Source organism: Zosterops lateralis (genome assembly GCF_965231275.1).
Source record: "Zosterops lateralis genome assembly, chromosome: 13".
NCBI classification, from domain to species: domain Eukaryota; kingdom Metazoa; phylum Chordata; class Aves; order Passeriformes; family Zosteropidae; genus Zosterops; species Zosterops lateralis.
This window is the reverse complement of record NC_139773.1, coordinates 13,759,414-13,785,241: the sequence shown is the minus strand read 5'-3', so window position 1 is coordinate 13,785,241 and position 25,828 is coordinate 13,759,414. Positions and strand designations below refer to the sequence as shown.

The 25,828-nt window shown below is 42.2% G+C and overlaps 1 protein-coding gene across 2 annotated transcripts in view; it reads left to right on the top strand.

Annotated features, from left to right (window-relative positions):
* The window catches only part of AGBL1 (AGBL carboxypeptidase 1), a 265,892-nt gene that overhangs the window by 35,939 nt on the left and 204,125 nt on the right, over positions 1-25,828 (top strand). Inside the window, exons 6-9 of one of the 2 annotated variants that reach the window (XM_083870758.1) lie at positions 9,698-9,735; positions 18,456-18,664; positions 22,993-23,158; positions 24,111-24,184. In XM_083870758.1, coding sequence (XP_083726884.1) covers positions 9,698-9,735; positions 18,456-18,664; positions 22,993-23,158; positions 24,111-24,184 — 487 coding nt within the window. Of the gene's footprint in view, positions 1-9,697; positions 9,736-18,455; positions 18,665-22,992; positions 23,174-24,110; positions 24,185-25,828 lie in introns of those variants that run through there. The other variant, XM_083870757.1, reaches the window with a different exon arrangement.

The window sequence follows — 25,828 nt, the reverse complement described above, 5'->3', positions numbered from 1 at the left end:
GGAAAAGAATAAACATCTCATTCTTTCTCAGGACCCTGCCTATGCCATTCCCTCTGCTGTCTTATACAGGGGCTGCTCTTTGAAATGCTGCAAATCTCGAGGTACTGTGATTACAGAGAGCCTCCTCTCTGACCTGCAGCCTGCAGGTTGCCTTCCCTGCAGTCAGATGTCCTATTTCTGTCCTGCAGAGCTGTGGAGAAGAGGACAGGACAAGGACAGGGTCACAGCAGGCGTTGGGGTGCTGCTGTTGGGGGTGGTGGCTCAGCCTGCTTGCAGGGACAGCTTCTGCACAAGGTACATCCTCATTTGCAGCCTCTGTCCTGTTTTGTGTGAGCCTGGTCACTCCTCAGGTGAATCTGCTGCCTCCCCTATGGCAGCCAGGTGGTTTTATGTCCAAAAAGCTGCTGCAGGGCAGTGGGAAAGCCAGCTGCTTTCACACCTTGGCTCCTTCTCCTGCAGCTCTGGATATTCTGCACAATACAGCAGTATCCCCACCCCCTGCCCTCCCTATCCAGCAAGACAAACCCCAGAATGGCAGAGAGAGGTGAAGAGCAGGATGGCTTTATCTGCTAAATCCTTATTGAAAATGCCAGGCAAATTAATAAGCTTTTCTCCCGGCTCTGCATTTGCAACATTTTTCCCCCCCTAAAACTTCATGCTTACCTGTGGCAAAGCCAGTCAGTATTATACATTTCTAGCAGCATTCTGCGTTGTGTTTTGCATCCCTCTGTTTTGGCACATGTGGTGGGTAAAATGGGAATATTTTTCCAGCACAAAAAACACATTTAAAAAAATTCTCAAAAATTTCTTAAAAATGGCTGTTGAACTGACTGAAGGTATTTACGTGAAGCCTGAATTTTGAACGAATGTCCAGATTTTCAGAGATATTTAAATGTATGACGATGAAAGGATAATGTATAACCATAAAAGAAAGCCTCTTAGCAGGTTAATGGATTAACCTGTACAGTTAAAAGGTAGTTCTGACCTTAGTATACAAAGAAGCTTTGAAAAATCCTGCTGAGTGCTACCTGCATGTTTAGACATAAAAATGCCTTTTAAATTCAGGTCAAGATGCCTTTTGTGAATCTGTAAGAGAATGTTACTTTGTGATTCTCGAGCATGTTTATGCATTGTTCTCAATTTGAGGCTGATTTAATAGTGCCAATTAAGCTCAGTATTGTGTGCACGTGTGGCATACAAATGAACACCCCAGTATTTCCAAGAGTGTTCCTGTTTGGCAGCATGAGTTAGGACCAACAAACTGTAAAGTGCCCAATTGACACTAAATTTAGTGCTGGAGGCCTGTGTGTGGATGTACTTAGGGACCACTAGAAAGGTTGAACAGTGGGAATAGTTGAAAACCAGGAAATATTTGGTGACCTGTTCTGCACATTTTCTTCTGCATATTTTGTTGAAACTCCACTTGCATATGAGCTTTTCAGGCAGGTCTAACTCTGTCCACCATCCCTTGGTATTTGGTAGGAGTAAAGGATAGGAACAGGCTGACCTGTGTGCAAAACAGGGGAAGTGACACGTCCTTGGGAAGCACTTGGGGATTGGTAAATGTATTGCATGCAAGCAGATTAATTTCATAGATATCTTTTTGCACTTGCACCTTCTGCCTGAAACAGCTTCTTGCTCTGGTATATTCAGAAAATCCTCTGCAATCCAGCCCTCTTCCCTAGAGATTTCAAACTTTGAGTTTCTTTTGGCTGAACTTTATGGATGGGCTTCATCTGGATGGGACCAGAGGGGAAGTGAAGTGCAATAAAAACTCAAACTGATGGATCTATTTCTAGGGCCTTGCGATATGGAAACAATACCATTAGATTAAAAGAACAGAGTTTTTTATCTTGTGTTCAATATAAGTCATTCCTTTTATTCTGAAACATCTGACTTTTGCTTAAAGAAAAGGCTTTTGTACAAGTCAGCCTTCTTTCTAGGAAGAGATCAAGGAAGATGATGCTTTCTCAGTCCTTCAGCTTCATAATTCATGTCCTTTTCAAGTCTCTTATGTTGTACACATTTTTTAAATTAGCTTCTCTGAAAGATGTTTACTTCTTTGGTTAAAAAGACCAGCCAACCAAAATCCTCAAACAGAACAGACCTCAAAATTCTGAAAACCACAGGAAGAGCTGAAATGAGAACTCAGGTTTTCCACCCATCACAGCAGCCCAGATCCATGCAGTAAAGGTGACTTTTTAAAACACAGCTTGAGGGAACCTTTCACTACAAAGTGCTTTTTAAAGATGTTGTACCCTGAGATTACTGCTGCCTTAGAGATGGTTTGTACTAACCAGCAGTCAGGAAGAGCTACGGCTCTTAGCCTTGATTGCATTGAAACCAGCCTCCCTTTTATGCTCTCAAATAGCTCTGGGCACAAGCAGTGACATGTGAGAGATACTTCTCCTACCTGGATTGTCAGCAACACGAGCTGCCCTTGGATATTTCACTGCCAGTAATTGAGAGCATTCATAAAATGAAAATCTTGCAGTGGTTTGCCAGCAATATGGTGTGCGTGCAGCCTTATTTTCTGGCATCATAAACCCCTGGGTACCCCCAAACTCTCCCTGAATCATTCACCATCACACACTCCCTGGTGGCAAAGCACCTGCAATTCAATTTCTCTTAGTGGAAGAGGTCCCAGTTGTCCTGCTGAGATTTCAGCCCAGGGTTTCTGGGTATGTCACCAAGAAGTGTCATTTGACTTCATCATGCCCTAAGCAGGGTGCACAAATCGTGTCCCTCTCCCTGCCCTTACTCTGGATGTACACAGCACTCAGAAAAGTTTAGGGCTGAATGATCCAGAAGTGAGAAAAATGGGGCTGGGTGTCTTCCCCCATGTGTGGAGCACACACTCTCCTGTCAGCAGAGTCTTCGTGTCAATCCCTGTAGTTTCCAGAGCAAAAGCTGCTGGGAATGGATGAGCTACAAATAAAATGACAGCTAAAGAGTGAGCCAAGAGAACACCAGGCTCTTTTGAACTGAGTAGTAACTGGATTGGGAGTGGAAGACAGCTGCCTGGGGGAAGGAGGGGGATTTAACCACATTCCCTGACACACTTTAACTGTGTATGAGATGTTCTGTAGGGCTCTGCTGGTGCTTGTTAGCAGATGTGGCTTTGATGAGTGTCCTCACCACTCCTCTTAATCAATCAATCAAGGATAGTATTGACCCCCTCTCCCAGTCCCCTCACATGTGTCCCTGGGGTGGGGGAGCTGGGTTCTCACACTGTCAGCCTGGAACTGCCTGGGTGATGTATTTGTTAAGAATTCTGTCTGATTGTGAACCTTCCAGCCCCTTTATCTTGATGTGAATGACAAGCTGTCACAGCCTGCCCCAGCCATGTTGATGACATCTGACCCTGGAGAGGGAGCTGACATAATCTTCTGAGGTATGACTTCTGCCTGGGGAGGCAGTGCCAGCTCTGCACTGCACTGTCAGAAATGCCTGGGCATCCTTTTGGCAAGGTTTTAAGTGTATTTCATGTACCTTGGTCTTTGTTACTACTTTGAAGGTAATTTAATTTAGAGCTGTAAAGAATAGCTTGACTTTTTAGGATACAGCTGTCTCCACTTCTGTATTTGTACACAAGAAAAAGTAGGATACTTACAAGGATGCCTGGAGGATAAGCCTGGAGTCACTCTTCTTTCTGGGAGGCAGAGATGAAAGAGGCTGGAAGGCTGTACCTGTTCACTGATTTTAACCTGACAGGCTCCAAAGCTGGCAGAGATGTTTGGAAGATGCTGCAGTGAAGGCTTTGAGCTGAATCTGGGAACTGAGACACGCTGGTCACTGGAATGGATGTATCTATTAGAAAAGGAGTGTGTGGGGTTTTGTTCCCCTCATCTTTCAGAATTATACTGAAAGCACATCTGTACCCAACAGCTGGATCTCCAAACTCCACCTGTTGGCAGTGTGTGGGACGTGTCAGACTGTAAGCAAACTTTCCCTTCAGAATAAGTTTTAATGCCTTGCTAACAAGGTGGAATTAAAGAGGACAAGATGATGGGTGTTTTTGCATAAGTCCTAGACTAAGCACTGCTATGAAAATGCCAGCAGCATAAGCAGCTTTTCCCCACCCATATTTCCAAGACTTGTGAAGCTGCTGGTTTTAAGTCTTTAAAACAAATCACTGCACAAAGTGCCTGCATATTTCAGATCTGTATTTCTGGGCCATGAGGGAAATGACTTTCAAGGCATCTGCCTCAGATGAGATCTACCTTCTGGTAGGATTTATAAAGCACCTATTGCTGTGGTGCCTAAGAGTTGTTTCTGAATGTCTCTTAGTTGTCAAATAGAAATCATCTTTAGAGTTTTTCTGTGACTGTATAAATTCCAGTAGGTAAGTACAAATCCCAGGGGTTTGAGGCAAAATGCAGCTAGGTTATGTCTACACTTGAGGACATTTAATTCTGCCTGGAGAAGAGGGGCTGTGGAAGCTTAGGGGTTTTGAGCTCTGAGTCAGGGATCCATTGTGCCAGGTGCTGTACAAATACATCCTGCAGGGTCCCTTCCCCATACTGCTTGTGGTATAAAGAAACATGACAGCAACAAGTGAGTATATGAGAAATGGCAGGGTGAAGGGCAGGATGAGTTGAGCAAACATGAGTTCTGCTAGGGCAGAACCTTTTCTTAAATTTCTGTAAAACTATTGCTTTATGTCTTTATCATCCAGGTGTGATTGCTGTAAGGGATTAAGCATCAGGTTGAAGAGGTTTCTAATAAAGTACCAAGTTATAAGTTTTCAGTCAATAATTTGAAGAAGGTGTTCTGTGTTTTAGTGTGTAGAAGGCACAATTTCACAGGAGGAAGGATGGTTAAGTTACTTGGGAGCTGATCTGCAGGGCGCTTTTGGTTCATTTCTTTGTTCAGTCTTTGGATTTTCTGCTGTTCCCTGGCCATAGCTCCAGGCTAATCCTGAGTAGTTGTGCACCATCAATATGTTCTGTCAGCCTTAAAATCCTTCCATGCAGTCAACTCTGTAGTTCTTCTGGAGTGGGGTTTGTATTTTCAGGAGTCCTTCTGTTTTCTTCAAGAGACAGAAACAGGCACAGGATTGTCCATCATATAGTGCCTTGTGCTGTGAGCTGAGATTGGAGTGCAGAAGAAAATGAAAGAGATCTTGGTTTTCAGGCTCCTCTGCCTGCAGTGATTTCCAGCAAAAAATATCCTGGCAGCTCAGCTCTGAAGGGGTGACCTAGGCACAGGGCTCCTTTGTCCAGGCTCTTTAACAGCCTGGTTTTACTGGCTAATCCAATTGTGCTTTGGCTTGGGACATGGAGTTTTAATTTGTTGTTGCTCCTGGTTCCTAAGCCCAGGATCTGGAAGTTGCATTTGTCTATCTGTCTGCTAGTTGTACTCTTGCCCAGATATCCAAGCTGCTGACTTGGAAACACTTCAAAGTTTTCCATTCTTCAGAGTGGCTGTCTCGACTGCTACTACAGGGAGTTTTTAATGTTTTCTGATTATGGAGCAACATTTATTATTATGCTTTATAAGATAGTGCAACTTTACCTATGCATCTTTTTTTTTTGTTAATATATAAATGAGTCTCCTTTGGGATACACTGGACTTGACAAAACAGCTAAGATTTTGTTAATGTATTACCACAGAAAACAGAAAATCAGAGGATGGCATCTGGACAGATTTGGCAAGTTTTTTTAATGATTTAATCTGCCCCCCTCCCCATTCCCCATCATCTCCTCTCCATCTCCATTCCTTCTTGAGAAAAATGCAGAGATTTGCTCTGGGCACACTATCAAATTCTCTGGTCTGGCATATGGCTCATCAAGTCATCTTTCTTGTGCTCTTAAACTTTTCCTCCTCATCTTCCTCCAGCCCTGTCCTTGCTCCTGTGCACAATTTATGAACTCCTCTCTCTGACTGCCTGTCCCAGGCTGACTCATTTCATTATATCTCCTGATGCCAGCAAAGATGCTGTTGGTTTGCCATATGGTGCTGAGAGGTGCTGGTATTATCACAAACATGATTTTCCTGGCTTGCTGTACTGATGTTTCAATGGTCTTGCTGCTGCTTTCAGTGAAAACCTATTCTGCTTCTATTCCACTTCTCTGATTTATTGTTTCCCATCGGGTGTTTTGTGTGTTTGATTTTGTTCAGCATCAAAGATAGGTAATATTCTGGGGGTGGCTAACACCTGACTTAATGTGCAAATTACAATGCTGATTGAAAGTCCAAACTTAAAACAAATGCAGGTAGTTGACTCCCTACACAATGTAGGTGTGAAGTCCTTTTCCAGGATAATTATGAATGCTAAGATTTTACACAAGTTCAAAAGTTCTCAGGCAAACATATGGAAGCAAAATCAGCTAAAAGCTGAAAGTCCTCCCAAAGGCACCTTTACTAGTTTATGGGATCTCTGGGATCTCTGGACTGAGAGCTGCTGGAGTTTGGATCTGTTCTGCAAGTCCCAGCACTGTGTATCTGCTGTGGCCTTGCATGCTTTCCTTGGCACTGCTGGCCACAGGACACTGGACTCTTTGGACTTCCATCTTAAGCTGATGCAGCTGCTCTTTTCTGGGCTGGCTGATTAACTTTGCACTTAGAATACATGTTTCTCATTTCATTCCCATTATATCTATGCTTAAAATGTAAGGCTATAGGGGTACAGTCATTCCTGGGTCACTTTTGTCAGACCTTTTCCTCATTGGCAACTGGACTTGGCAGTCCCATTATAAGCACTCCAGGCTGCCTTTTCAAAGTCATTAGGTTGTTTGTCCCATGGCTGCCAAGAGGATGTTTCATGCCTTCATTTTCCAGTGCTTAAAACCCATCCTTTCAATTCCAGCTAAATTTATTCATGGCCATTTTATATCCATTTGTCCTAGTGCCAAATTTTTTCCTCACCCTAAGTATTTCTCTGTCTTCCTCAGTGTTTACTTCTCTGCCACCCAGTGTGTCTGAGGGGAACAATCCAGTTGTCTCTTAGCTATCATTATGTTAAGACTAAACTGTGATCTTTAAGACTCCTAATGAGTTATGTCTCCATTACCATAATGATTTCCTTGGCCTGTTTCTGTGTGGTTCCTTCTGAGTTCTGCACACAGCTGTTCAGGTGAAGTCTTCTCTGAGAACATCCATGCTCCCTTCTCCACTGGCAGTGGTTTTCTGAGACCTGATCTGTCCTTTCCATGTCGCCCTGCTGGTTATGCTTGTCCTTATCCCTTAATGGGCTCATATATCCAGGTTGTCCTTCTACTCATTTCCAAATTATGAGCCCCTGCTCATAACAGTAATCCTTATTAAACCCTAAATGCTTAACCTTGCACTTTGACTATTACATTTCATCACATTTCTATTCCTTCAGAACTCAAGAACATCTTGTTACTCCTGAAAGATATTCTGAACTCCCTGCTATTGGCAGCAGTTCCTGACTTCACACGGTCAGCAGATTTTGTTAGTATACTCTGACTTTTTGTGCCAAGGTCATTAATGAAAAGCTGAAATAAGATCAGTCTGAAAAGATCCTTGAGGACTTCCACACATAAGTTCCCTCTAGACAAATAATTCCTCTTCCAGCACAACTCCTGTCATTGGGTCTTTAACCAATTCCTTTCCCACATTGTAATTCTTATACTAATCCCCACATTCTCCAGTTTGGCTAGTAATTTTCAGTGTGGCACTATATCAAATGCTTTATTTGTCTTAGTAAGTCTGTTTTATCCCTTAAACTTATTTTACCTGTTTTGCAGTCTATCCTCATGTCTTTTATGGTGTTTTTTTCATCTCAAAACCTGTTCTAAAGCAATGCATATCATTGGAGTCAGTCTAATGGGTCTGCATCTCGCCCCTGCCTAGAGAGTTGGAACTGGAGATTAGACTGAGAACATGCTCTGGAAATTCTGGAATCTTTTGAGGATGAATTGTCTGGTTCACAGACCAACCCCCCCCCCCCACCCCACACCTCAAAAAGTTTTGGGAGATCCAGATTTGCTGATTTGTTCTCTGATGGGAGGTTTGCTGGCACTGTTGTCTTTATGGCAGTAGTGTAGATCTGCTGAAACTCTTAGCAATGCTCATCAGCACCCACAACATAAAACAGATGCCCAGAGGAAATCCTGAGAACTCTTCTGCTTGGAGCCAGAGATACTCTGGTCATTCCTTCATTGCTCTGCTGCTCTGGCAGGTGATTGAGACATCACATTAGGCTTGTAAAATATAGGTATGCATAGCAGTCTCTTTATAAAGACACATACCAGAGTGTGAACTTTAGGAGATGCTCTGGGTGGAATTTTAACTTGCTTAGAGTTGTTTACTTTGTCCCAGACTTTAAACCTGGGGAGACACTGAGTGATCAGTGGCTATAGAGTGTTCCTTTTCTGAACAGGCTGAATAGCTGGGGTATGACATTACTCTTCCATCATCTGAATGATTGCTGTTCAGTTGGAGCTAAAGAAGTAATGAAAGCCTGACTGTGCTTCCACTGGTGAGATTTTTAGCTACTGATTTCCTGTTCTGTCAGTATTTGAGTGCATTTTCTTTGCAGTTTGTAAAGCTGTTGTTGAACTCTGACAGATTCATTATGAAAAAATGACTTTAGATGGAGATGTTGACCCAGTATCAGCAAGAACCAGCTCTTGAATCTTAGTCTCAGCTGCTGTCAGGACACACAATGAACAGGAGCTTGGTGACAAAAAATATTTATTTGCTGCAGGATGATAATTGGCTCAGTATGGAATTTAATACAATTTTATTTGGGGATTGGGTTGTAAAGAGATTACATTTTAAGGAATCCTTGCACATGGAGGGTTTTATAGTGGTATTTATTTAATCAGCTCTGGGCACTTGAAACTTCACAGCAGTAAGCCATGTTAGAACAGGGATCTTGCTCCAGCAGAACATGACTGGAAAAGAAAGTCTTCTGTGAGACAAGTAGGATGGAGATTTTACCGCATGAGGAAGGAACTTGCCTCCAGAAGTTGGGGAGCAATGATGTCTCAGTTCAGCTTCTCAAGCTGCAAATTTTAGTGACCAGCTCCCAGTCAAACCAGTGCTGTGCTGGCTCAGGGAGGATCACTTGCTTACCTGCACAATTAAATGACACAGAAAGTCCTCAGAAATGTCCCTGCCTTTACTCACTGCAAGCAGTTTTACTACAGACCTTTAGCACCTTTCCCACCAGTCTTCCTCTGAGTGGGGCCCTCCACATACCCTGCAATGCAATTGAATTTCTTTCAATTGAAAGAAATTCAATTTTGTTTTCAGTTAAAGCTGGGAGGAAGGATAGAGGTGAAGCTTGTTTTGGGAAAATAGAAAAAGGAGGAATTTTGCTGGAAATATTGACACTGATGTCCCAGCTTGATATGGAAGTTATCTGCTGATGCACTTGTGTCTGGAGTGGGCATGTGCTCCGTCCCTGGTACAAAGAAAAAGCTCTGGGGCAGCAGTTTAAAAACCTTGTTAGATCACTTTGTGGGTGTTGCTTGAAATTTTAATGGTCACTACAAATCAGTGTAACAGTAAAGCTAGAGGGCTAATAGTCTTTTAGAATAACTGAGTCAGCTGCAGAAGCTGGATCCTCTGTTGGGGTAAAACATTGCAGTTCTGTCAAAGTCCATCATAAGCTGTCAGTTTAGACCATCTGGGAAGCCTGGCCCAGAACACTGTGAAGATGAAGGTTACACAAATTATTGAAGAAATTGACATTATTTCTCCATCTCTCTTCTTTCCCCAGGGCAGCCATTGGGGCTCTGGCAGCTCTGCTGAAATCAAGTAAGCTTTTTTCTTCATATTCTTTCTGACTTTCCTTTCTGTGCTGTGCTGCTGGACAGAATGATCCCATTGAACCTCAATCTCCCTTGGTATTCCCTCATCCCTTGGTCCCAAAGAGCAATGCACAGGAAAGGGGCAGTAGTGCAGGAGTTTCCTGTACCAGTGCTGATTCTTGGAGCACTCCCAGCCCTGTGGGAGATGGTGCCCTGAGTGCCCAGAGAGCATGGGCTGGACCCTTATTTTGAGTATTCAGGGAGCATTGGTTGTGCTGAGGTTTGGTACAAGGGGAGGAATGGGGAATTTCTCCAGCCAGTGACAAATACTTATTTGCCTTTCCCAGTTTGTTGTTTCTTCCATGGAAAGGGGAAAGGATGTAAAAACAGCAATGTTGTTTGGTTGTGATTGGTAAAGTGATTTTAGGAAAAGACATTGTCTATTTTCAGCTATTTTGTTTATTTTAAAGGTACTGGAGCTGGAATTTAGGAAATTATGCTGATTCTGTAAAATCAAATAGAGCATTGTGTACCAGAAGTCAGCCCGAACTGTTTTTTTTTGGATGATTTCTGCAGTTCTGAGTGGCCAAGAATGTATTCTAGTTTTCTCCTTGTCCTGTGGTTCAGGGCATGAGAAGCTCCAGGCTTTTGGAGCAGACTGCTCTGGTAGCTGCATACAAATGAGCAGGTTGTGTCTTTTGGGAAGTGTGGGTCAGGAGATGTGAGATACAGCTCTGGTTCCTTGAGATAAATTCACCCTGCTTGGAAAAGCAATGAATTCCTTTTCAGGATTGCACCAGGGCATCTTTCTCTGTCACAGTTAACATATTTGTGGCCCTGGGCTCATTTCATTTAGGTGGTGCAGGGGTTCTTGGAAAGCTAAGAATCAAATCTGGTGAATGCTAAAGCACTTGAAAATTGCTTATGAAAACAGGGGGTAAAGCTGTTCACAGAAAAGCACCTGAGTGTGTTTTAGTTGGGATACAAACTAAATGGAAGGAGGAATCCTGGAAAGTGCTACAGTAGTGAGTTGGTGGACTGATTATTTTTTTTTTTTTCAATTTCCAGTAACCTGCTTGCAGGGAAATGGTGGGGAGATTGTATTTTGATGGTGCTGAAGGCTGTAAGACAGACAGGACAAGAACGTGACCATTCTGGGGGTATCCCTGCAGGTCTGTCCTTGAGTGTTTCAGCACAAAGTGATCCAGGGCATTATGGTTTTACACGGGGCTGTGCTGGAGGTTCAGTGTCCCTCTTGCTTTTAGCAGAGCTGCACTGAGAAAGCAGTTTTAAAGGGAGCAGGCAGATGGCAGTGTGTCTCCCCGATGGATTCAGAAACATCCATCTTCATCTCAGGCTTCCATAAGCTCTACTTGAAACTTAGTCCACCTGCAGAGCCATGGGCTGGCTAGAAACTGTTTGGCTTCTGTCTTCTTCCTAACAGAAGCTGATGCTAAATGCTCACTTATCAGGTGCATTACTGCAAGAAGCAGGATATGCCTGGAAAAGAGATATCAGCTTAAGAAAAAATTACCACTCCAGATGGAGCTGGGAAATTATTGCTGCTGTGATTCAAAGGAAGTAAAGAAATAAGTGATGGAACACAACAAACTTGTGCTTCATCCACGACAGGGAAAAAAATGCTTGGAGACCCACCCAGTGAGAGATGAGAGGCCTTGGTTGTCCTGTGTCCCTGTATCCAGATTGCCATGTGGTGATAACTAAAGAGCTGGTGAATAACGAAGGGGTAGAAGTTTAAGTCCCTTCTGATGGCAGTGCTGCACCTTTCTATCAGTGAAAGCTCAGATTACTGATATGGAGAAGACCTTTCTTGTCTGATCATCTCACTCCTGACTTATCACTTTGCAAACATCCCAGAGTATTTTACCAATCCTTGCATGCTGCTCTCCCAGTTGCTGTTCTCCACCTGCCATACCCACATCCATGCAGCACACAGCTCACAGCAAGTTCTTCCTCCATTGCCTTGGTGCTTTTTTAATATCTGTTCTCTCCCCATCATGTTAATTCTGACTTTATGATAAGGCTGAACATTCTGATTGGTAAATACCTGTAGTGGTGCTGAATTGCCGTGAGAGCATCAGGGGAATTTTTGTCCTTCTCTTTGACGTTACAGTCAAACTTTCCAGTGTTACTCATGTCCATTCTTCCTTCTTCAGTTTCTAGGTGCTCACTACAGCCTAGGGTGGGGAGGAGGAGGCAGATCCTGATAGCTGTAGATAAACTGAGGTGGGGTAAGGCACTGCAACTTTCTCAAAGTCTCCTTTCTCTATCCCAGAGTGAACATGTTTTTTCCAGCCTCTTTTGGCTTTTCTCTACTTCTTCTCTGTACACGTGTCTTCATATCTTTATTCAGCTCTGTATTAAGGCCTGAGGAGCTCATTGTGAAGCACTCCTGTGTCTTGGAGACAGGTGTGGAGGGGCTGGAGCCTGTTTGAGCAGCACTCAGAGGCATGGGATGCCCTCCAGGGCACTCTTAGCCATGGCATCCATTGCTTTCAGTGAACCCAAACCCCAGAATAAACCAGGCAAACCATTCCCAGTTTGGGGCCAGTGGAATAAAACTGGACAGCTGCTATCCAAGCACAGACAAACCCAAGCCAGGGGTGTTGAGGCTGGAGGGGATGTGAGGGAGCAGGAGCCACACGGTGGCGATGTGATTATAGGGATCCCCACCGTGCCTAATCCAATGTGTATTTTGGGTGAGTAATTTGTTTATTAGCAGGTTATTTTAATCTAATTTTGGTCGTGTTTGTTATTCCTGACTATCTGTGCTTCCCAGAATTACCAGCTTGCATGTCTTTAAGGAAATTAGCTGGAGCTGGTCTCAGAGGCATTGGCTGAGCGGATATTGAGGGAAAAGGGAAACGGGCAGGGCCCTTGGTGCAAGGCTTGCCTGGTAAAATTGTGATGAGCAATTTAAAAAGACAGGTTGTGGTGACCTCCTGATGGTGCTTATTTCATCAAGACAATTCTGTGTGCTAACAACAGTTACTGCTGATGGCCTTTCCCCTCTCTCTTTCTAAATCTTCCTTTTGCTGTCTTTATCTTCTTGCCTTCCCCCACATCCTTTCATTTCTCATTTCCTACTCATTCCTCCCCATCTTCCATCAACTAACTCTTATTTAACCTTTCATCCACTTCTTTTTTTTATTAAACCATAAGAATTATATTTTGTGGCTGCTGGGATAAAATAATCATTGTCATTCTTTTCCTTTTATGTTGGCATCAAGGAGGGGCAAGTAACTCTAAGGAAGAGAAAGTGATGTTCTAGCACAGAAGCAGATTAGGGTGTGTGAAAGGCCTGCACTCTCTACAACTGAATTCATAATGCTTGACAACAGATCTAGTGAGTCAGGACTTTGATCTCAAGTAGAAATATCCCATTGTTAAACCATCCCAGTTTCTGTAGCGAACAGCACAATGTCTGGGATTTGCCTCATGCTGCACCAGGTGCCCATCTCTCATCATCAGCTAAGTCTTTATTATCCATCTCTGGATTCAAACTCCAGTGTCAGTCTGTCTCCAAATCCATGATCACATCTTGTCGGGTATTGCAATCAGAGTTGAATTTTTTCCTTTCATGGTAATATAAACCAAGCATTGTGTCTGTCTTTTCTTCCTGAATTTCAGAACGCGAACAGTCTTGATTCTATACTTTTATCTCTTTGAGAAGAGCCACTTTGTGGGAAAGAAAATAATTTTTCTATGAACTTTATATTCCCTTCCCCAAGACTCTTCATTGATAGATGTATCCCAAACTGAAAGTAACTCAGTGCTCCAGAGAAAAATGTTGGCTTTACCTCCTTGGGCATGGCAACTTCCTGGTGTTTTGCCTCTCAGAGTGGGTGTAATGAAAACTAAGTGTTGAGGAGCTGAATTATTCTCTGTTGACATCCTTAATAATGATTGTTTATCTCCTTATCTTGGCATGGGCAGTGTTTGTGCCTCCAGTGATGATATGACTTCAGAAAATTCAGTGCCTGAATTTGAGGAAGTCTTCCAAATTCTGGTGTCCTTATTAAAACTCTTTCAAACCATTGGAAATATTGCACTGTAGATTTTTGTAACTGTATTTTTGTTTTTAATTTTTATTTCTGTTTTTCTGATGAGTTGCAACCAGGAGATACTGTGAAACTGAAATCAAAGGTAAAAAGAGAGACTATTTAGGGCAAAAGTACAGGGCAGTTTTCTGGCTTCCAACATGATTTGAGCTGATATCATCTTCTTGCTGTGGTGCCCACTGGGTCTGAAGTGATCCCAGCACTTCATGTGTGAGCCGGTTTCTTCATGAGGACAATTAATTTTGTTTCTACAGAGAGCCCTTGTGCTTTTCACTGCAAAAATGGCCTCTCAATGACCGAATAAAACAGCTGTGTTCTCTTTGCTGGAGGAGATATCTTGTGTTTTTCATTCCCAAGAGGCAATCACTAGAGCAGAGTGGGGAAGTTGGGGTTTTTCTTATTCCTTTCACTGCTTTAGGGGCCATAGGGTTAATTTAGCAGAGTATTCTTATCTCCAAGCCGTAGCAATGTATGTTCTTGGCATAATGAATCAGCTGAGTGGCATCAACAAAGAGATTTAAGCAGATAGACAGAAAGATAAATATCTCTTTGTTCTGCCTGGTAAGCAGCACATTGCTCATCATATTTCAGGTTGACGGTAATTCAGTTTTGTGATTAAATACACTGCATGTTTTCCAGTGGTGCCCGTGTTCTTGGCAAACACTTCAAAGGGGACTGGATTGCAAAGAGGGCTCCAGAAATGTCCCCAGTAGCACTGGTGCTCATGAAGCTTTCATCTACTGGACTGAAAACCTGACTTTAGGCCCCCACTACAGAATGAAAATTCCATCAAAACTGGGGATTTCTTTCTAGTGAGATCCCCTTGCTGATTCAGCTGCAGCTTTAACCATTTGAGGATTCTGCTGGTTGGCTGGAGATTCACGTCAGATGTTTCTGGTGAACTGAGTAGGTGATTCAGGTCCCATGTCCTGAGCTGCAGTGCTCAAACTTTCACTGATGAGCAGCACTGCCCTGGAAGCCACAAATGGAGGGGCAGGTCTAGAAATATGGAAACTAAGAAGGCACTGAATGATTTCCTTTCACCCCAGTGAAATTAGGCAGAATTGAAACTCTTGCAAAGAAAATAGGATTCCAGGGACACGTTTGGGGTGGTGGTGGAGACAGTGCTCCCCTGTCAGAGATGGCAGGATAAAATTAGGAAGACAGACTGTCACAGAAAGAGTCTGAGATTGCTCAGACAGGTCTGATCTAGTAGTTAGTTTAGTTTCAATCAGTAAACCTGGGTATGTAAAACATCTATTAAGTACAGATGGATTGGAGGGCAGTACTCGACTATTTACTACACCTAAGGTTAGAATGGGATACAAAGATGAGCATATAAATTCAATATAAAATGTCATCAACCCATCCATGTCTGGTGTCAAGCAAGGGATCCCTCAGCCTTGAGAGGTAACCCTGAGAGCTGTCCCTGCTCAAGGGGAGGTCAGTGCCACACATCCAGCTGCTACAGAGGGACAGCTCATCTGAAGGCAGCAGATATTTATAGCTTAAAGTAGTTGATGGATAGTCAGGCTTTTGCTGTTAATCTGATCAGCCCAGTCTTTAACCAAAACAGGTTTTTTTTTTTTGGAGTTGGTGTTGAATTCCCACTGATGGCCTCACAAGAGAGGAATCCCTTCAGTTCACTCAAAGTGGGAAGCCCCATCCCTGGGCACGTCTGAAAGCTGCGTGGTAGAAAAACTTCCATTTCCACTGACCACTGACCATACCCAGGGAGAAGGAAAGGGCCTGACAAAAGATTATCAGGAAGAGGGTCAAAAGACAGGACATTTTGCCACTTACCACACAGATTGTACACACTCACCCCAGGAGGGGTGGTTCTTGCTGCCTACAAATCTGTGCAGTGCTGCTTGTACCTGTATGATTCATTTCCACCATCTGTATTTGTGCCAAAATATAGATAGATACCCATGCTGGTGCATCCCTAGATGGAGAGACCAACAGACACAGACAGGTGGGGAGGCCTCCTTTTCTCCATTCTGCCTTCTGGAGATCTTGGCATACTTCCTCTTTCATTTATTCACTACTTTATTGACTGTAGAACTGAAAAAAATGGAAGAAAAAATTAAGAAAAACACTGACAGCACAGGAGAGCGGAGGAGAATCAATGAAATCAGACAGGAGAAACAAAATGAATGTGTTTTTTGCCCCTTCAGCAATTAATTCTCATTGCTTTTGATCAAAGGGTTCAGGAAACTGTAGTCCTGCCTCTCCATCTCTTTCTCACAGAATAGACTACCTCAGCTTCATTTTGAAAAGAGACAGTTTTGATCCTGAAGGTGGTAAAGTACTACAGAAAACATGTGAGGAAACAGCAAAATTATTCTGCTCACCTTCCTGCACGCTTTTCAACAAGTATTAAAACTAAAGAATAGGACAGTTGTGTGTTCTGGTCCCTATGGAGCTGAGATTCAAATGTAGAAATCTCTCTTAAAAGATCACAAACAGACTTTGAGAGAATTTATTTTTTTTCCAATAAATTCCCCAAGAAGCTCTACATACAATGCTTCCTGGTTTTCCCCTCTTCCTATTGACATTCACACAGAAAGCTTAGACTTCAAGCTCTGAGTGCTAGAGGCTATAAAACCCAAGATCTAGTCCAATTTCATCTGTCCCTGAACAGCTCAGGGAAGCTCTGGGTCTGATCTAAATTGTCCCTACCTTATGCTCCCCAACTCTCTTCTTCTTCTTGTCATGTTTTATACACTTATTGACTTTTACAGAGCTTCCTGAGTAATTCTTCAAGGAAGATTGACTGATTTAAGGGGTTAGTCATCCTGCAGGTTAGTAAACATGACAGCTGGTCGAGGATTAACAGGAAATCATGAATAAAATCATTGAGATTGATAAGGGATTCTCAAGCAATTAAAGTTTTCTCGTGGAGAGTCAAATAGAAAACAGAAACACAGAGTGAAGGTCAGAGGAGGAGGGTGACCTTCTCCATGCTGACAACCATTGAGTCTCAGAATGCAGAGTTAGTGTGGGTGGTTACCAGCAAGGACAGGCAGTGCTGGAGAGCTGCAGGCCAAGGTGTGGGAGCCTGGGCAGAGCTGTGCAGGACTGGAATTGCAGTGGGAGCAGCTGGTCAGTGCAGGGGCATGACAGCAGAGTGGTGGGAAGGTGCAGAGCAGCAGTAAAATGAGTTGGCAGTCTGGGTTGGTTGGTGCCAATAGCAGAGAAAATTGCAGGACCAGGCCAGGTAGCAGAAAAACTGTCCAATCTCTCCTCCAGGTAAGGGTTTGCTAGTCTGCTACAGAGAACAGACAGAAACGACTCCAGGGTCTTCTTTCCCCTTTCCAACTTCTCCATCTACTTCATCACTGATTGAGTTTGCTGCCCATGCTGCTTCCTGCTTATTCCTTCTGTGGCTTCTCTTGTTGCTGATTTTCTTCAGGCAGCATCTTTCCATCCTCTCACTTAACCTCTAGCTGCTTCTCCTGTCCTGTGAATCCCCAGGTGTGAGAGGTTCTGGCACTTTGTTTAATGAAGTGGGAATGGATTGGAGCCCACCAGCCCTGGAGCAGCCTGTACCAAGATCCATCTGCTGTGAGCTGCAAGTGCTGATTGGTATTCAGAGGGCTGAGCTCCTGCCTTGCATATGCTACCTGGCCCCCTCGAGTTGATTACTGAGCTCCTGACAGCTTTTAATGTGTGTCACAGCAAGGAATGTCAGCACCAGTCAGGAGAATTTAGGCAGGCTTGGTTTAAAGGGAAGGGAGTCTGGAGTCTGGTATGGCTTCATGTTCATCCTAAGGGCCAGGGCAAGGAATGGGTTTAGAAACTCAGCAGAATTTGTATTATATCACAAGCTTTATCATCTTCTCCTTTCAGTCTGATATCCTCAAGCTACATGATTAAGGGAATATAGTAGATCTCCTTCTATATTTTTATAATTTTTATTTTTAATTTTTTTTTTGTGATTTTCTTGCCCATACAGTAAAGCCTTTAAAAATCTGAATGTGACTTTTTAAATCTTGGAGCCAGAAAGCAACAGAAAAGAAGCCCAAACTGCTATTGCTCATGTTGGTGTTTTGTTAATTTTTAAATACTGTGGGTTTTCAGAATCACTTGATTCATGGCTTTCATTATACAGGTATTAGTGGGAATACATTTAGAAGTTAAATATAATTTCTCTGGCTGTGACAGGACTATACAGCCACAAGGTTTTTGAATTTGTTGATCTCAGCAAGGTGTTCTCTCAGGACTGAAATGCAGCACTATGTGAAGATTTTATGTTGACTACTCTTACTTTATTCAACTTTTCTCACAGCTCAGGAGCTTTGGTAGTTTCAGGAAATCTTGTGGTGCTGCAACTGGAATTTGGTTTATTAGCATTTGGAAAGAGATACAGACTTATGGTTTGGTTCATCTAGAGGGTTCCTGTTTCCAGACATGACACTGTTGTGTTTTTTATTTTTTTTTTCATGTATTGTTCCTAGAACATAGGACATGTTTCGAAAATAACATTTTAAATAATAATAAAAAAAAGGTTAAAAAGTTGTGTTTTTTTTAAACTGAGACCATTAAGTCAGAATGAGCAGGTGTTAAAGTCTGAGTTCAAGCACTGAGTAGCCACAATTACCAAACAGGAAAGAGTTTAATGAATCTTTTCTCTCCTTTTCAGAGTCAAACAGCCGGCGGGCAGTGAACAGAGGCTACCTGGGTGAATTGCTGAGGCTCTACCAAGACTGGCACCGCAATGATGTCTCCAACAACTACATCTACATTCGTAGGGGTCTCCTGCTTTGCCTGAAGTACATCACCAACATCCAGCTGGGCAGGGAGACTTTCTTTGGTTCCCGGGGAATGGAGATTCTCTTCACAAGTGTGCAGGTAAATAATTGGTGCCTTTTGTGTTTAAATGAGGTGATTTGGTGGTTAGGGCTGGGCTCTGCATCCCACTGCAGGAAATTCTGTGGTTATATAAATTCAGGATAGGAGATATAGATGAAAAAAGTGATAACATTAAGAGCTATTGACTTTTACACAGTTAGTAGTTTAGAAAGGCTGAAATGTTTCAGTTTAAAACAAATCTTAATTCCTATGAGACACATGGGAATTCTAGTTCATGCTTTCAGTGCTTCTTTTCTCTTTCCCTGTATATCCTGCTGCCTGCTTGGACTTCTCCCCCTGAAGAATAATGCAATATCTCTATAGGGGAATTGCTTAGGTCTTTTGTGAGATTTTCCTTTACAATATCCAGATAATTCCACTCAATCAGCCTTTAAAACAAAATGCTCATTTAGCTAAGCCTTTCCTAGTGAGAAACATCCATCTACAGTTTTTCACGAGGTTAAATTTTAATCTTGTGAAACATTAATGTGAGTTCAAGAAAGATGCCATGGTCCTGAGGATGGGATACTTATAAGGTATAGAAAAGGCAGGTACAGAACAGTGAGAGTTTCCTCAGTCTCTCAGCAAGATGCTTCCTTAGCTTGCTTTGAACTTGGAGAATATCACCTGTGTGATTCCATTGGAGTGTTTCCATTGTCATTCTTAATGGTTATGCATTGTCTCACTCTAGAACCATCAGAAAGAAAAGCCTATCTCCTTCTCCCTTAAAAAAAATCCACTGCCTTATGATTCAGTGTGTTTATTTCTTCCCCTTTTCCATCACTGTCATGAAGGATTCCTCTGTGAGTCATTTCTTACCAGCAGTGTATGGGAGACTTCTGGGATTTTTTCACTCCACTTTCCTCATGAAGAATTGACCTTTCCTTTAGGTAGGATGAGGTGGCCAGAGCCAGCAGACCTCCCAAGGGATTATGGCCTCTGTTCATGAGAAGTCCCTGGTCTGAAGAAACGTGAATGGGGTGGATGGAAACAGCTGCTTTGGGGTGGATGTTGGCTGGTTCCCTCTCAGGAACCTTCCACAGCCCACGAAGCTTTCTGAGCTAACACCTCCTGATAGCTCAGCCTGGGAGCAGCTCGTGGGAAGTGCCAACGTGGGGTCACCTTGGGTGAGCAAACAGGAAATGACATACCAAGGCTGCAGTAAACACTGATAATGCTAATCCTTCCAAAGGTCAGAAGTGGAGCGGAAATGACAAGCTTCAGGGGCCTCCAGTTTGCTTTTTTTCCCAGTGTGTGCTATTAGGGAGACCTTGGACAAGAGGTAACCAAGGTTAATAAATTCAAATCAGTATTCTCTCACTGATTCTTTGGGATATTGTCAGTCCTGCAGTGTCTCTCCAAGACATGAAGTGTTGGCAGGAGTCTGGCAGCTCTAGGAGGTCTCACTCATGTTCTTCCCTACCCTGACCTGAGGGAGAGGCTGCTGCTGCCATGAAAATCTTCGTAACTTCCATGATGGGAAGATGGCAAAGATTGTCTCCTGAGATGGACAATGGGCTGTAGCAAGAGAGAAAGAGATGAAGACAGGACAAGGCAAACAACTCCTGATTGGGAAAGGAATGACTCTGTGTGAGGACATTGTTTTAGTCCTTCAGGGAATGTGCTGGCTCTTAACCTATGATTAACCTGGACCAAACTCTGAGCAGCTAATGAAGTTTTTAAGGTGTTAAAATCTGGCTAGAAAAGTTTTGCTTAAATTCCTCTTTTATTATTATTTTTTTCTAATACAGACATATTTATTGAAATGAAAACCATTTTGCCAAGATAGGTTTGTTTTAAACTCCAGTGGAAATTCTATTTACAGGGCTGGTTTTCAATTGAAACCTCTCTGTCTGCCTATTGTCTGGGCTGATGGACAGATGAAATACCCTGAGCTTTTTATAGCCCTTAAGCTTATTTCTTTACAGGAAGAGCCAATAGTTCAAAAACTGTCACCTCACACAGATTAGAAGTGACTGCTACTCTATTTCTGCTACTCTGTTTGAGCAGAGTTTAGAGATATTTTAGGGGAATTTAGAGATATTTTGAATTCTACTTCTACCTGGAATAAAAAATAATTTTAGATAATGAAATCATTCATGGAAAGGAAGGATTTTCTGTTCCCATTCCCTTTTCTAGCTGCACTTAGATTTTCTTGACAGTTAAATGGTATATTCACATTAGCACTGTCTGGTTTTGTGTGCAATGATAGAGCTGCCTGCTCCGAGACAAGAAAACAGGTTTGTATGTGCTTTAGGAGAGACTGCTGCACGGAATGTTGTCTTGATATTTTATCACTTTTCCATCTAGTTTCTTAAGCTTGCCTTGTTTCTCTTCAGCCTCCCATACTACTCTAGGATAATATTATCCTGTGTTCCACTCCCTGCCAGTAGGAGCATCCATCAGCATCACTATCTTTTGTCTTGTTGTCATATTGAAACCTCCTTTTTTCCCTTATATATCACATACCATAATATCTGCTCTATTCTAGAGTCAGTGGAGGAAAGATTGAGTGTGGAGATTAAAAAGCAGATCTGAATCCGGGTTAGCTTTACATGAGTTTTCTGAGCTAAGGATTTACTCCTCCCTCATTCACATTATCCCACCACAAAAATAAACAGGATAGCTCACACACATACAGAACAGTCTCCAGTCTGCTTCCCAGGTGTCAGTCAAAAGGGCTTTTCCAATACACTGATGTAATATTTTTCAGTCATTTGTAAACAGTGTTGCCTTAGAATCTGAGAGCACTTTATGAGCAGTAATGAAAACAGTCCCACAAATTCCCTCTAAGGTATCTGAAGGCTTGTTTGCACTCGTGAGCTAATTTGCCATACAGAGAAACATGACTTTCAAATAGCATCATTGAGTAACTCCATGTGTTGAAGTTCATTTTCTGGATGAACATGCCTTGTTCTTGACTATTTAAATTCACTTGGCAGTGAATTAAAATGGTTGTCCCAAGGCAGGCAATTAAACAGTCCTGTGTTCACTGTTTTAGCAAAAACAGATCAGTTTTAGTAAACTAAACTAGTAGACTGTTAAGAATATTAGCCTGTTCCCACATGTAGACAAACTTTCCTAATCTTTCCTTTAATAACAAGCAAACAAAGGCAACCATATGAAGGAGTGAATAAATTGAAACAGAAATAGAAACCAGTTCTCTTTGGTGCTTGCTCTACCCATAATAAAACTTTCCTTGGAGATGCTTTCATAATTTTATTTTCTCTCCCCCTAGTTCCAAACATCCAGAGAACTAGAAATACATATTAAAATTCTTGCAGTGAGTCTTGTAAGCATGTCAGCTTTAGATGATTTTTTTTAGCCTCCCAACAGGAATCCTGGTTAATCCCACTGAATCTTATAATGCCATTCAATCATACATGAGAAAACAGAGTAGAATCCTCTACAACCAAAAGAACCCAAATACAGCCATTCCCCTGTTCCTGATTATGATAAAGTACTTTATAATCACAGACTCATTTTGATTGGAAAAGGCCTTTAATATCAAATCCAGTCCTTATCCCAGCACTGTCAAGTCCACCACTAGACAGTATCACTTTTCCTAGAAGATCAGGTTAGTCAGGCTGGACCTATGTTCCAATGGTCATTTTATTTTCTTTATGTTCTTCTGGCCCTCTGCCTGGTTCTGCTGAGTGTTTGGATTGTCTCATTTTTTTTTTGTCCAGCCCAAATCCTGACTATGGGCTCTCAGACAGTGGCACAAAGTATCTGTTCTTCCCTCTTGGTTGTTCCATTTTATTTCTGCCACAGGGATGCAAAATTGTGAAGTGGTAGTAGAATGTATTGCAATATTTCTCTTTTGCCTTTTAGCACACTCATGCTGCTTATTTAAAAGTTGCATTCCTGTTCTGATAGGCTCAGTCTTAGTTCCAAACCACTGAAGAAAACATGCTGAGAGGCAGATTGAAAATTGTGAGTTTGGGTAGGATACTGCACCTGTGACTCAGTCACTCTGGTGGAAGTTGGCTCTGGATGTGCTGTATTAGGGCAAATCTGAGGGCTGGGTTTTCTCAGAATTGCACCCATTGGTGCAATTTTCTCAGAGCTGCACCACGTTGCCTTTGTGCAGCACTATCATTCCTTTATCCAAACTCCTCGACTCTATTATATTGGCGAACCTGTAAGTCTTATAGGACTGGAAAACCAAGATTATGACTCTTTGCTGGAGTTCATGGGTGTGAATCATGAGTGGTAAAGAGAATTATGTTCTCACCAGAAGAGTGGCTCTGCTCTGGGGGATTATGTGTGACAGGAAGGACTGTTGTAAGAGACTATTCTTAATGTAGTTCTCCTTTGTTTCCTAGGACTGTTTATCTTGTAAAAATCTGGATCCTATCATAACCACTGCCACTCATATTCTGAGAAAATGCTACCCCAAGGAGCATCTGCCTGTGGTGACTGTAAGGAGTTCCTATTCCTTCCCTCTTCCTGGGAATGCCAATGCTGAACCTCCATGTGAGGGATCTGAAGGTAAATGGCTAAATGGTGAGTTCAGAAGGAGGAAAAAGAGCATGACATGAGAATTAAGTGTGGGATCTGGGGAAGAGAGACTTGGCATAATCCTGAGGTTTAGTTAAAATTAATCTGATAACCTACAGTGTCACTCAATAGGAAAGAAATTTCTCCCAGGTTTTCTTGAAGCTGCTAAAGTCTGTTTGGAGAATAAATGAGAGAAGATGGAAAGGAGCAAGGAAAAGGAAAAAAAATCTTCTATTATCCAAAAAATAATGGAGCAAAGTGGGTATAGCAGAGCCTGGAGATGACATTGCTCCCCAGTAACAGATGAAGACATAATTTTGCCTGTGCATTGGCTGCTTGGGGGGGTATAACCTGCCCTGCAGCTTTTTCAGTAAAGAATTGCAAGAATTATTATCCTTTTCCCTTTCTAAAGCAAAAGCAGATAGCAGTCATGCCGCATGAGTAAAAGATGGGAGCTCTTGCTGGAAAGCAGAACTCAGGCACAGGCAGGACAGCCACTCTGCAGAAAAGGCTCCATGATCCACAGAAGCAATTTCTGCTGCATTCAATTTCATGTGGAAGATGCTGAAATACTATCACAATCATAGCAGTAAAACACCCTAATCTAGATAATACAGATTAAGAGCATTCTGTAATATCATTGCAGCCAAGCAGAAAATCTCTGTATTGCTTTGTAAAATGAGTTGGATCCATATCACGGGGACATTTGTCATGGTTTTGAAAGGCAGCGCTTGAGTCCAAGAGAACAGAGCTTTAAAAACTGGGTGAATTACTGCCAAATTCATTTATATGAGATTAACAAATGGGATTTGCTTTAATCAGGGCTGTGGTGGGTTGTGGACTGTGTTGCACACGTAGAGGAATTTACACAAATTTCTCTATGGGGTGTGAGAGGGATATTGGGTTGAACACCTTTGTCTCTGCTTCATTCCTACTTCTCCAGGTGACAGTGAAAGTGAAGGAGAGGAAGAGGCTGAAAAAGACTGGGATAATGAGGATGTGGAGAGTAAAGAGGAAGTAGGTATACGAGCCATAGTTCCCATAATTATCTACATACTAAAAAATAAAACATTTTGTTGTCCATTTTGACACCCTGAAAGACTGTCTAAGCGTATAGACATGCATGTGGTCCCATGTGAACACATTCATGGATAACAGGAGGATATTTGAAAGAAGGAAAGGAGAATGCACTGACTTTCACTAAAAAGTGCCCTGCATTTTTTCTGCTCATTTTCATGCTTCTCACCCAGGGTGGAGAGGATTTGGTGACTTCTCTGTTCCTGCACAGACACTGCCCAGAATCACATCCACAGTCAGGGATAAATGGTAGATCTTTGATCTGCTTGGCATATGCCAGGAAAATGGCACTTAGGGAAAATTGATTTATCATCTAGGAAAGGCTAACCCTCTCTTTATTCCCATATCAGAGCACATTTGGGCTGTGCACCTACCCTAAGGAAAAGGTTAGTTCTTTTAAGCCACAGATGGTGCATTTGAACCAATATTCCTTCTTTATTTGCTGCTGCACACAGACAAATAATACAATGAATTATTCAATACTTCTCTGAATTCTCCCTTAGCACTCTCCCTGCAGTGACCTAACTCCAAAAAAAAAAAACCCTCTTACCAGCTGAGAATAAGGGTGCAAACTTTTTTGTTGGGAAAATACAAACAAGCTCATATGCAAATATGAATTAGTGAATGGTCCTAATAAGTCTTATCCACATAAAGTGACTTGGGAAATCAAATTAAAGAAATGAAGTTGCAGATACAGTCTAATTAGAAATGATCGAGACTTCTGTAAAAGGGAGTTCTCATTACTTGACCTGTCTTTTTTCTCCTCAAATATTAAACTGATGTAAAAAAAGGAAGTTAGAAACCCACACACACATTATCTGAGTGTCCTAACTTGCCCCTGTCTGGCTGTTTTTATCTGAATATTAGAGCTCGTCAAGATGCTCATTAGGAATAAGGCTCATAGTGGATTTATCTCCTTCTTTAATTAGTTATTCATTCAGTAACAGCTCCTTTATGCTTCTGAACTATTTCATTATTCATAAGGATTTACCAAGTAGATGTAAGCAGTTTTGGAGATGTTGGGTTTTTTTGTTTTTTTTTTTTTTTTGGTGTTTTTTTTTTTGCCTAAGAGCTTATTCTGAATATGAGTTTTAAATACTGTTTGTCTGGTTTGCTGGTCATATATCTCCTGTAAAAAACCTTGCTAAAGGGAAATAAACCTTGCTAAAGGGAATGGATAATGAACTTCAAGGTTTCCTTTTTTTTTTTTTTTTTTTTTTTTTTTTGTGTGTGTGTGTGTGTGTGTGTAAAATCTTTTGCACAATGTTTGCTGGCATTGATGTGATTTACAAACATTTTCACAGCTACATTACACACATCCACACCTGCTAACAATGCTAACAACACCAACCAAACTGAATCTTGGCTCTGCCCCTCCATCAGGAACTGTTCAGAGAGTTCTGCAAAGATAAAAATCACCACATCAACCATCTATTCTTTCCCATCCAAAATCTGAAGCTTCTTATGCATCAGTATGCTCTCAGTGGCAAATCCTTTTCAGCCGACCTCACGCTCCTGGCAGGTCTTCACTCCCTTTTCATCTCTTCCCAAACAACCCTTCAGACTCTGCTTTGTGACCCAAGT